Genomic DNA, 13,952 nt, shown 5'->3' on the forward strand with positions numbered 1-13,952 from the left:
AACACTTCCTTTTGTCCTCAACCTATCCCCTTAATGTTAATGTTGCACCACTTGCGCGGCGGAAAACCAAACTCGTCAAAGTGACGAGTTACATGTCTAGTTGGTTATCCGCAACGAAGTTGCAGGATAACCTCTTGTGATTGTACGAAATCAACATCTTTTTCTTGATCTTCTTTCTTTCTGTATGATTTTTGTGGAACGCTTTTCTCTAAAACTTGCAAACATAACATTTTGTAACTTTCTCAACATATCGTCATGCACATGAAGATGTGCTGCGAAGCTTTTCATGACGTTTACAATTGCGCAACGTGACTTACGCGTGATTTAACGATTTCCTCGTATTTATTAACATAGGTCAAAAACCAAATAACATTTCAAATTGAAACTTTCCAAAAGTTTAATTTATATCATGCGCTAACTTTCTGTTGAAAAAAAATTGCGTGTTTTACATAAAGTTACGCGCGCACGCGCATTTAAAATTTCAAAATGCGCAAAATTAATTTCTAATCAATTTTCTACGCGTTTCATGTCGTTTTAAGCATGTAAAAAATTCCCACGCGTGCGCAAATTTGTACGTGTGCGGTGCGCACGTAGCATTGAAAACATATTTTTTTCGCGCGATTTATGTTTTTCCAGCTTTTTCTAGTAATTTTACCAAATTTTAAACAATTTCGACTTAAAGTTACGTCATATGAGCACGTCGAATTAGACGATTTGCGCGCGTTTTTGATGAAAAAGTTCAAAAATCCGTTAAAAATATGCCTTTTTTTAAACAGTCGTAATTTCTAAACTACACGGTCAACTTTTTGTGGATGACATATTCTGGAAGATGATGAGTTGTAGATATCGGATCAGGTATTAATATGGCTAACCGGACATTGTGACGTCATCGTATGGCCACACGAATATAAAATTTAGGATTTTTGTGTCTTTCATCATAGCTCCTCACATTGAATAGAGCGCATCTCCACATATTCGTTTTCCATTTTCACCCCGATTTTGATATTGTCTAGGTCAATCAACTATCTTTCGCATGAGTTAAAAATATTTTAATTTTTATGACGTCATCATGCCAAAAAAAATAAATTACGTGGGTCATTAATTTCATCTTTACAGTAAATTTTAATATGTTATAGCTCGTAAGAATAAAATGTAATAATCACGATTAAAACGTTTTCTGGAAGCTATTGGATTGTAGATACGAAATCATGTAAAAATTTTGCCAATCGGATGTTGTGACGTCATCATATGGCCAGTTAAATAAAAAAGGTCGTATTTTCATCTTTTGCGTCATAATTCATTACATTTAAAAGAGCGCGCATCAATATTTCACGTATTCAAATTTCTTCTACACGTTAATATGTTGTTGCTGAGATAATTTTCTTCCGAAATTGCTACCTTCGCGTTTCATTTTAAAACCGTCAACATGTTGAAAATTGCAATAAATAGCGGGTCCCGTAATTTCACCTATTCTACACTGTATGTGATATGGATACAGATTATACTGTGTATACTATATATGAATCTAAATAATAAAATTCAGCAATAACAACATATCATATTCTTCAGTTCAGGTCATACGTGAACACTTCCCTTTGTCCGCAACCTATCCCCTTAATGTTAATGTTGCACCACTTGCGCGGCGGATAACCAAACTCGTCAAAGTGACGAGTTACATGTCTAGTTCTTTATTTCTCTCTGTACAGATTTTGTGTAACAATTATCTCAAAAAGTTGAATGTTGAAGATGACAAAATTTTCACAATATCTTTCAAATACTGTAACTTAATCCTAATAAGCTTTTCAGCGTCATCGCTCAACCGTGACGTCATTTATACGCCATTTTGTTAAATCACATTATCAATCATATCGCCATAACTCTTTATCACATATCAATAAAATTCACAATACGTAAACTTCAGGCAAAAGGTAAATATATTAACCAATAAAAGGCACGCGCACGTAGGGTCATACGCGTGAAATCGCGCGTAAAAAATTTAAAAAGCTCAAAATTAAGTTTTGATCAATTTAGAGCATGAATTAGGCTATTTGCGTGTTTCAAAAAATTACTGCGCAAAAATGCATTTTTGCGCGCGCAATTCTTAAAAAGCGTAAAAATACGAATTTTTTGTAGAAATCGCATTCTACTCACCATCCTTAGTACATTCACCAAATTTGAGTCCGTTCCGACTTAAAATAACGCTATACGAGCATGTTAAAAATGACAAAATGCGCACATTAATTGCATAAAAGTGCTGAAAATGATGAAAAATAAGGCATTTTTAAAATGAAAATAACTCTTCAGAATGCACGATGACCCCTAAGTTTTTTAACTTATTCGGGAAGCCATTGAGTTGTAGATATAAATGTATATACACATTAGACGTACAAAATGGTATTACGTCATCAAATGGCCACTTGAATTTAAAAATTAGGATTTTTTTCCGTTTTGTGTAGGTTATCACATTCAATAGAGCGCATCTCCGCTATTTGAGCTCGATTTTCGCACAAATTTCAGTGTGTGTTTGCTTAATTATTTATCTTTATCATAAGTTGTCAGTGTTTTCATTTTGATGACGTCATCACGCGTAAAAACTTGAATAACGTAGGTCATGTAATTTCACCTTTGCCGTAAATTTGAATATCTTACAGCTCTTCAGAATTGAAGGTTACCTTGATGATTATAATTTATTATGAAAGCTGATGAAATGTAGATATGAATTCATATAAAAACCAAGCCTATCGGATGTTGTGACGTTAACATATGGCCAGATGAAGTTAAAAAGTAGTTTTTTCATCTTTTTCGTCAAAGTTATACAAATTTCAAACAGCGCGCACAGCGCTTCTACATGCCAAATTCTCTTGCAATTCTTATATTTATTTGCTCAATTCATTATCTTTCGAAATTGTCATCTTTGAGTTTATTTTGATAATTCCATCATACCAAAAAATTAGAACATGATGTGTGTCCCGTAATTTCACCTATGCTACACTGTATATAGATATACAGTATATACTGTACATATTGTATATGGCATGCACAACTCAGCACTATAAGCGTATGCATCATATCATAGGATGGCATACATCAACTTTTTACGATCGTATGTTAACGTACGTGCATGTTTAAAAAGTTTTAATTTCATTAAAATGATAAAAATGATCACCTATAATTCGTCAAAGTGACGAATTAAATTCTAGTTAGGTGATCATTTAGAATAAAATGATCACCTATTGTTATTGTATCAAATCTTTATTGGTTATCCGCAACGAAGTTGCTGATAACCTCTTGTGATTGTACGAAATCATCAACATCAACATCTTTTTTAGTTATCCGCATTCAGCGGATAACTCCTTGTAACTGTCCTGTTTCATCATCTTTTTTTTTTTTTTTTTCTGTATTCTTCTTTCTTTCTGTCATTTTTGTGTCACACGTAACTCAAAAACGTGTAAACATAACATTTTATAACTTTGTCAACATGTGGGCATTCACGTGAAGTTGTGCACCTGCTATTGTGAATGACGTCAGAGTTGCGCAACGTGACTTACGCGCGTTTTTATGAATTTCGCGTATTTAACATAGATCGAAAACCATATAACATTTTAATTTGAAACTTAGAAAAAGTTTAAGTTATATCTTGCGCTAACTGACTGTGGGAAAAAAATGACATGTTTCACACAAAGTTACGCGTGCACGCGCGTTTGAAATTTCAAAATGCGAAAAATCAATTTCTAATCAACTTTCTACGTGTTTCATGTCATTTTGAGCATGTAAAAAATTCCCACGCGCGCGCATTTTTTTACGCGCGCGGTGCGCACGTAGCGTTGAAAACAATTTTTTTCCCGTGATTTATGTTTTTCCAGCCTTTTCTAGTAATTTTACCAACTTTTGAACAATTTCGATATAAAATTACGTCATACGGGCATGTCGAATTGGATAATTTACGTGCATTTTTTATTAAAAAGTTCAAAAAATCGTCAAAATTTGTCAAAATTATGCCCTTTTTTAAACAGTCGTAGTTCCTAAACTAAACGGTGAAAGTTATTTTTTTTGCATATTCTGGAAGTTGATGAGTTGTAGATTTTGGATCATGCGTTAATATGGCTAACCGGACATTGTGACGTCACCGTATGGCCACGCGAATATAAAATATAGGATTTTTGTATCTTTCATCATAGCGCATGACATTTAATAGAGCGCATCTCCAATTATCTGTTTTCCATTTTTACCCAAATTTTTATATTAGCTAGGTCAATCAACTATCTTTCGCATGAGTTAAAAATATTTTAATTTGTATGACGTCATCATGTCTAAAAATGTAAATAATGTGGTTAACTTATTTTCATCTTTACAGTAAATTTCAATCTGTTATAGCTCGTCAGAATAAAACGTGATAATCATGATTAAAACGTTTTCTGGAAGCTATTGGATTGTAGATACGAATTCATGTGAACATTTTGCCAATCGAATGTTGTGACGTCATCATATGGCCAGTTGAATAAAAAAAGTCGTATTTTCATATTTTGCGTAATAGTTCATCACATTTAAAAGGGCGCGCATCTATATTTTACGTATTCAAATTTCTTCTACACGGTAATATGTGGTTGCTGAGATAATGTCCTTCCGAAATTGCTGTCTTAGTTTTTCATTTTGATACCGTCGCCATGTTAAAAATAGGAATAACCGGGGGTCCCGTAATTTCACCTATTCTACACTGTATGTAATATGTATACAGATTATACTGTTTATACTGTATATACTATATGACACAAAATTGACAGAATTCAGCACTAACAACATATCATATTCTTCAGATCAGGTCATAATGCCATAATCTTTTTCTGTGTGCAAAAGTCTAACGTATGACGTGCACGTGGCGTTTGTCGTGCGGATAACTAACTCGTCAAAGTGACGAGTTACATGTCTAGTATTTCTCTTCTTTCTTTCTGTATGATTTTTGTGTAACGCTTTTCTCTAAAACTTGCAAACATAAAATTTTGTTAACTATGTTAACATTTTGACATTTATGTAACGTCGTCAAGCGAAGCTTTTCATGATGTTTACAATTGCGCAACGTGACGTACACGCGATTTAACGATTTTCTCGTATTTAACATATGTCAAAAACCAAATAACATTTTAAAGTGAAACTTTGCAAAAGTTTAATTTATATCACGCGCTAACTTTCTGTTGGAAAAAAATTGCGTGTTTTACACAAAATTACGCGCGCACGCGCATTTAAAATTTCAAAATGCGCAAAATTAATTTCTAATCAACTTTCTACGCGTTTTATGTCATTTTAAGCATGTCAAAAATTCCCACGCGTGCGCAAATTTTTACGTGTGCGGTGCGCACGTAGCATTAAAAACATTATTTTTTCGCATGATTTATGTTTTTCCAGCCTCTTCTAGTCATTTTACCAACTTTTAAACAATTTTGACTTAAAGTTACGTCATACGAGCACGTCGAATTGGTCAATTTGCGCGCGTTTTTGATGAAAAAGTTCAGAAATTCGTCAAAATTATGCCTTTTTTTAAACAGTCGTAGTTTCTAAACTGCACGGTCAACTTTTTGTGGATGACATATTCTGGAAGTTGATGAGTTGTAGATATAGGATCATGTATCAATATGGCTAACCGGACATTGTGACGTCATCGTATGGCCACGCGAATATAAAATTTAGGATTTTTGTATCTTTCGTCATAGCTCATCACATTTAAAAGAGCGCATCTCCACTTATCCGTTTTCCATTTTCACCCCGATTTTGATATTGTCTAGGTCAATCAACTATCTTTCGCATGAGTTAAAAATATTTTAATTTTTTTGACGTCATCATGCCTAAAAATTTAAATTACGTGTGGCATTAATTTCATCTGTACAGTAAATGTTAATCTGTTATAGCTCGTAAGAATAAAATGTGATAATCACGATTAAAACGTTTTCTGGAAGCTATTGGATTGTAGATACGAAATCATGTGAAAATTTTGCCAATCTGATGATGTGACGTCATCATATGGCCACTTAACTAAAAAAAGTCGTATTTTCATTTTTAGCGTAATAGTTCATAACATTTAAAAGAGCGCGCATCAATATTTCACGTATTCAAATTTCTTCTGCACATTAATATGTTGTTGCTGAGATAATATCCTTCCGAAATTGCTATCTTTGTATTTCATTTTGATGCCGCCGCCATGTTAAAATTTGGAATAAATGGCGGCTCCCGTAATTACACCTAATCTACACTGTATTTAATATGTAAACAGATTTTACTGTTTATACCGACTGTAATGGAATAGCCCAAATCGTTTATTTCCTACCTATTTCTATAATGTAGCAGGCCAAATAAGGCGTTATTTTTACAGGATAGAGGGAGGCAAACAATATTTTTCTCGTATCAGAGCCGTTCATCGCTGTTAGGAGATATGTGATTTCTATTACATTTTCTGGTTTTGTTTGTCAGTTGCTTGTCCGGCCTGTAGGTCATAATGCCAATGTGAACGCTTCCTTTTGGCCTCAACCTATCCCCTTAATGTTAAAAGGTACGTCGTTAAACGTCCATGTTTCACCACTTGCGCAGCGGATAACCAAACTCGTCAAAGTGACGAGTTTCATGTCTAGTTGTTATTATTGTTTCTGGGCACTATTTTGTGTAACAAATATCTAAAAAAGTTTAATGTCAATGATTACCAAAATTTCACAATGTCTTTCAAATACTTTAACTTAGTCCTAATAAGCTTTTCAGCGTGATCACTCATCCGTGACGTCATTTATACGCCATTTTGTGAAATCACATTATCAATCATATCTCCATAATTCATTATCACATATTAATGAAATTTATTACACGTAAACTTCAGGTCAAGGGTAAAAATATTAGCAAGTAAAAACGCACGCGCACGTAGGGTCATGCGCGTAAAATCGCGCGTTCAAAATTTAAAAAGCTCAAAATTAAGTTTTAATCAATTTAGAGCATGAATTAGGCCATTTGCGTGTTTCAAAAAATTACTGCGCAAAAATGCGTTTTTGAGCGCGCGATTCTTAAAAAGCGTAAAAATACGATTTTTTTGTAGAAATCGCATTCTACTCACCATCCTTAGTACATTCACCGAATTTCAGTTCGTTCCGACTTAAAATAACGCTATACGAGCATGTTAAAAATGACAAAATGCGCACATTAATTTCACAAAAGTTCTGAAAATGGTGAAAAATATGTCTTTTTTTAAATGAAAATAACTCTTCAGAATGGACGATGACCCCTAAATTTTTTAACTTATTCGTGAAGCCATTGAGTTGTAGATATAAATGTATATACACATTAGACGTACAAAATGGTATGACGTCATCATTTGGCCACATGAATTTTTAAAATGGGGTTTTTTTCCATTTTGTCATAGACCACCATATTCAACAGAGCGCAAGTCGCTTATCTGTGCTCGATTTTTTAAAAATGTTTAATATATTCTACCTCAACCAATTATGTTACTCATGAGTTGCCAATATTTTCATTTTGATGACATCATCACGTCTTAAAATTTGAATAACGGTGGTTACGTAATTTTACCTACAACGTATAGTTGAATACCTTACAGTTCTTCTGAATTAAAGTTGACCTTGATGTTTATAACTTATTATGATAGCTGGTGAAATGTAGATATGAATGCATATAAAAATTAAGCCTATCGAATGTTATGAAGTTATCATATGGCCAGTTGAAGTTAAAAAGTAGTTTTTTCATCTCTTTCGTCAAAGTTATACACATTTTAAAGAGCGCGCACCGCGCTTCCACGTGCCAAATTTTCTTCCAATTGTTATATTTTATTGCTCAATTCATTATCTTTCGATATTGGTATCCAGAAGTTTATTTTGATAATGTCATCAGTGCCAAAAACTTAGAACATGATGTGTGTCCGTAATTTCACCAATGCTACACTGTATATAGATATAGAGTATACTGTACATAATGTGATATGGCATATAATAGGCACAACTAAGCACTATAAGCGTATAATAGGATGGCATACATCAACATTTTCCGATTGTATGTTAACATACGTGCATGTTTAAAAAATATTAATGTCAATAAATTTATAAAAATGATCACCTATAATTCGTCAAAGTGACGAATTAAATTCTAGTTAGGTGATCATTTAGAATAAAATGATCACCTATTGTTATTGTATAAAATCTTTATTATTTTTTTTCTTTTTATTGTTTCTGTACACTATTTTGTGTAACAATTATCTCAAAAAGTTTAATGTCAATGATTACAAAAATTTCAGAATATCTTTCAAATAATATAACTTAATCCTAATAAGCTTTCCAGCGTGATCACTCATCCGTGACGACATTTATACGCCATTTTGCGAAATCACATTATCAATCATATCTCCATAATTCATTATCACATATTAATGAAATTCACTACACGTAAACTTCAGATCAAGGGTAAAAATATTAGCAAATAAAAACGCACGCGCACGTAGTTTCATCACGTGATATCGCGCGTTAAAAATTTAAAACGCTCAAAATTAAGTTTTGATCAATTTAGAGCATGAATTAGGCCATTTGCGTGTTTCAAAAAATTAGTGCGCAAAAATGCGTTTTTGCGCGCGCGATACTTAAAAAGCGTAAAAAATATGAATTTTTTTTACAAATCTCATTCTACTCACCATCCTTAGTACATTCACCAAATTTGAGTCAGTTCCGATTTAAAATAACGCTATACGAGCACGTTAAAAATGACAAAATGCGCACATTAATTTTACAAAAGTTCTGAAAATGGTGAAAAATAGGTCTTTTTTAAAATGAAAATAATTCTTCAGAATTCAAGATGACCCCCAATTTTTTTAACTTATTCTGGAAGCCATTGAGTTGTAGATATGAATTCATGTACACATTTTACGTACAAAATGTTTTGACGTCATCAAATGGCCACTTGAATTTAAAAATTAGGATTTGTTATCTTTTTGTGTAGATTATCACATTCAACAGAGCGCATCTTGGTTATGTGTGCTCGAATTTTGCACAACTTTCAGTATGTGCTTGCTTAATTAATTATCTTTATCATGAGTTGACACTATCTTCATTTTAATGACGTCATCACGCGTAAAAACTTGAATAACGTAGGCCGTGTAATTTCACCTTCGCAGTAAATTTGAATATCTTACAGCTCTTCAGAATTGAAGGTTACCTTGATGATTATAATTTATTATGAAAGCTGATGAAATGTAGATATTAATTCATATAAAAATTAAGCCTATCGGATGTTGTGACGTTAACATATGGCCAGTTGAAGTGAAAAAGTAGTTTTTTCATATTTTTCGTCAAAGTTATACACAATTCAAAGAGCGCGCACAGCGCTTCTACGTGCCAAATTTTTTTCCAAATCTTATATTTTTTTGCTCAATTAATTATCTTTCGAAATTGTCATCTTAAAGTTTAGTTTGATAACGTCATCATGCCAAAAAATTAGAACATGTGTGTCCCGTAATTTCACCTATGCTACACTGTATATAGATATACAGTACTGTATATACTGTACATATTGTATATGGCATATAGGCACAACTCAGCACTATAAGCATATAATAGGATGACATACATCAACATTTTCCGATCGTATGTTAACGTACGTGCATGTTTAAAAAAAATTAATTTCAGTAAAATGATAAAAATGATCACCTATAATTCGTCAAAGTGACGAATTAAATTCTAGTTGTATATTATTTCTTTATTAAAAATACGAAATTCATGTCGGAAATAATGCAAATTATTATTTAGTGCGTGCTTTAAACATTAGTAACTACGCCCTCTATAGAACGCAACTGTTTACTCTATCAAGAGTTAATGTCCTGTGAGGCCTCCATACTTTTATCGGCAGGCCTAGCGATGATTTTCGCGAAGCTAAGCTTGCGATGTATTTCTGAAGGGTGCTCTGTATTAATTGATTAAAAATAGTTATAAATTAAAAAAAATATCGAATTTTTACAATTTTATGATTGCAGGATGTTGTAGACAACTCGTGAGTAGGATGGATGAAGATTTTGAGTAATTTTAAGGGGTGGGTACGAAACTGCATTAGCGCCTAAATATTAAAAACCTAACCCTCTAAATAATCTCTCTTAAATTAAAAACTAAAAAAAAAAATTTAAAAAAGACGTCGAGAAGAGTACCGAATCTCCCCTTAAGCCAAAGCCTCATCACATGCCCACTAGGCTACACAACTGGCTTGCAGAAAACCAATGCAATATAACCTATTTGATTAACATCCACATTACATAGCGCCCTCTATAATTACCGTACCTTTAGCCATAACGATTTATTATTTTATTTTTATCAGAATCGCGACCAAAAAACGTGACCGATGATATCATGTTAAACCCTTACTTAGGCCTAGAAAGTACTTTCTGCCAAGCATAGTCTAAGATAAGACTAGGACCACTAATACCAGGGCTCGCATAGCCAGGACTCACCAGGTCTACACCTAGGCTCTACCCAGAGGCCACACGCATCATTACACAGGCCGTCATCCCTGCGTGTGTGCTGACGACTGAGTGAGTGTAGCCTATTATTATACGTGGGCCTAGCCTACCTTACAGATTTTACTCTTAAGTCAACTTCCTCAACAGCTGGTCTCAGTAAATCTAAAAGACCTTCTGCCATGGCGTCTCTCTTATCTTTGTTTATCATCCCTTGACAATGCATATTATTAGAATCTTCAGGTTCATTTTCCTGATAAACCGTGTTGTTTTCATTTGACGCCATGTTAAGTTTTTAATTTGTTACGCCCTCTCTAGAGGTACGTGGGCTTTTTTTTGTGCTGCTCGGTACGTACGGTCTAGTGACGCATAAGCACTGTAATAAAATTGGAAATTTGTTGTTTGATACACTACTAAGAATAGAAAACACAAGGAAAAATCTATTGAAATTAAGTGTCGACTTTCCGAAGGAGAGAAAAACTTCTTGTGACAGAGGACTTACATTTTGCCAAACATGAGGTTGCGGCGCACAACAACTGCCAGAGACTATCGACTACGTGATTTTTTTGCTGATTCAGACAGACAGCACGCAAAACAAAGCAATGTTAACAAATTTAAGCCGAAAAGTTAGAGTGGAATGAATCCACCTAAAACCGTTGCCCAGCTAATTTATTGCGTCATGCGTAATGAAATTAATTATCATTAAATCCGATGAAGGAATACTTCCACTGTCGCTATGGACATCAAATGAAGAGGAGTCTATATTGATGGTAAAAAAACACTCATCGAGTGCCAAAAATCCATTATTAATGGCACTGCATGCTACAACGAAAATTTCTGAATATGTGAATATTTTACTTATAGACCATATATGACTTTACCCGCAAAATTAACCAAATTCAACATTTATAATAGTCCCGTGGCAGGAGGGAGGAGAAGGGGGAAGGGAGAGAATCCCGTGGAGTGTATCACCACCCGACGGGGGAAAAATTGCCATCCACCTTTTCTAGACCAGAATTGTCCGTAGATTACAAATCTGGAAGGTAATCGATCAGGATTGGAAGCGTTTTCGATATATAAGGGGTTAAAGTTCAAGATTGTCAAATTATAGCAATGTATTAAATATAAGTATTATAACCAATTTATTAAAGTACAATTTGGTCTTTTATTAAATTCTTATGATTATAGATATCTATTCAATCACCTTATGAAAAAAACATCCTCCACGATTAAGGGTCAAATGTCAATATTGACCAATCATAGAACTTACATATAAAACCAAATGACATAACATTTGATTTTTTCTCATCCTGTTAATCAATTATACACATCATGAAAAGAGTACTTTTCATCAGTTGACATAAGGTAAAAAGTCAACATTTTAATATGCGTATTAGTGTAATTTAACTCTTCCCTGGTAAGCAAAGCAAATTTGTCCAAACTATGAGATCGATGGTTTTACAAGTAGGCCTAATGTAATCGAATTATTTGATCCGGTAAAGTTATATATCAATACTGCAATTGTGAACTAAACATTCGAATCGGAAGAGCTTCTAGTACTCTCAGTCAGATCAGTTGTCTGCACGTGTTTGGGAAAACAAAAATATTAGAGTGGCTGTGAAGATAAAAGTGTATATGGCATGTGTCATTAGTGTCCTCTTGTATGGAGCTGAATCATGGACAACCTATGTTAGACAAGAAAAGAAACTTTTCACCTCCGCTGTCTCCGGACTATCTTAAATATCAGATGGCATTCCTTCGATATTTACATTAATTCGACAGCGAAGACTACGATGGCTTGGTCATGTCAGAAGAATGGACGATACAAGAACTCAAAAGGTTATGTTGTACGGTGAGCTAGCGAATTGTAAAAGATCCAAAGGACGTCCACTTTTGCGTTTCAAAGATGCATGTAAAAGAGACTTGAAGGCAATGGACATCAATGTTAACACCTGGGAAAAAAAGGCTGATGACCGAAAATTATGGAAAGATTGTATTAAGGCAGGTACACAGTAAAGAAAAAAATCGTATGGAAATGAAGAGAGGTATCTGAAAAGAAAATCTAGATCAGCCACTGGAACTCACACAGAATCACTGGAAAACGGATGAAATTCTCTCCAATGTCGTCTCCATAGTTATGCTGACCTTAAATAAAATAAATGGTTAAAGCAAAAATTATAAAACTTTCAAAAATTCATTTTCAAATATTTGTCAGGACATGGTTGAAAAACATTCTGTGATTAACATTGTTAAAACTACAAAATGGCCTATTTAAAGCCTGATTTTATTAATCATAATTTGTCATGGTTTTTTTGGGGTTTTTTGGGGGGGGGGGGGGCGGGAGGGGGAGTGGATGGAGTCAATGGTGACCAATTAAATCTTTAACAAAAGTCATTTACTAGAGAAAAAATTTACAGCCCAAAATAGTAATGAAATATGAAGTGAACAATCTTTTATTGCGACCGTACTAAAAATAAACAAGTACCAACAGATTAATCCAGTACAAATATTGTACTAGTAAATTAAGTTCGTTTTAATTATTCGTCCAAGAAAAGCAGTTCATTTATTCTTTATTTATTCTTTATTTCAAACCAACAGTGTAAAACACCAATAACAGGTTGAAAATAAAATAACTAAACTATAAAATATGAGCCAATATAAAAAAACCATTATATCTCTAGTCATTAAAAAAATGAAAATTGACTTTTTGTTCATACTCATGCTTACGATTAGGGAAGAGTTAAATTAAATTAAAGTAATTTAACTCTTTACTGGTTACGATAAAGTATACCGATTTAGAACGAAAGTATAAGTTTAAAGTTTACAACATTGCCAATCACTGCATGATTACGACAACTGTGTTACGACAAATGAATGAAATCACCACACTTTCAGAAAGTGTTTTACCTTTTAGGAATCGCGCCATGTTGTACCACAAAATGTTATTTTAAACAATCTTCACATTTGCTTTTAGTAACCGTATTATACACATGTTTTGCTTTGCTTACGGAGAATCGCGAAGAAGCTTCAGTAACTGTTAGATAATCATGACAATAATATTATATTGCATAACAATTTTTGTTACAACGCAGTATGTTTGTAATGATGAACAATTCCAATGTGGTGTTAAGTGGTGGATGTACGCCCACGGCCTACGTATATGCGATGGATATGAACACTGTGAGGATGGATGGGATGAATTCAAGTCAATATCATCGTACTCGAAAATTTACTGGATTTTATATGTTTAATGCCACGGACGACACGATAGTTACGCGAAAATTACTCAGTCAATATCAGCGTACTCGAGGATATATACGATTTACGATCCTCGCAGCGGTAGTCATGTGATGCAGTTTCAACCAATCACGTTCACGTATTTACATAGGCTATGTAATATAAATACATAAATAACTATGGTTGCTTGTTATGTAATTTGTTTTTATTTTCTAACCAAAACATTATAAACCCTTAG

The 13,952-nt window shown here is 33.6% G+C and overlaps 1 protein-coding gene across 2 annotated transcripts in view; it reads right to left on the minus strand.

Annotated features, from left to right (window-relative positions):
* The window catches only part of LOC144836940 (SNARE-associated protein Snapin-like), a 31,551-nt gene extending 20,774 nt beyond the window's left edge, over window positions 1-10,777 (minus strand). For both annotated transcript variants that reach the window (XM_078691888.1, XM_078691889.1), the window contains exon 1: window positions 10,591-10,777. In XM_078691888.1, coding sequence (XP_078548014.1) covers window positions 10,591-10,763 — 173 coding nt within the window. In that variant the 5' untranslated portion in view covers window positions 10,764-10,777. The remainder of the gene's footprint in view (window positions 1-10,590) is intronic.
* Window positions 10,778-13,952: the final 3,175 nt, after the last annotated feature.

The sequence above is a fragment of the Antedon bifida genome, chromosome 3 (genome assembly GCF_963402885.1).
Source record: "Antedon bifida chromosome 3, ecAntBifi1.1, whole genome shotgun sequence".
Lineage (NCBI taxonomy): Eukaryota > Metazoa > Echinodermata > Crinoidea > Comatulida > Antedonidae > Antedon > Antedon bifida.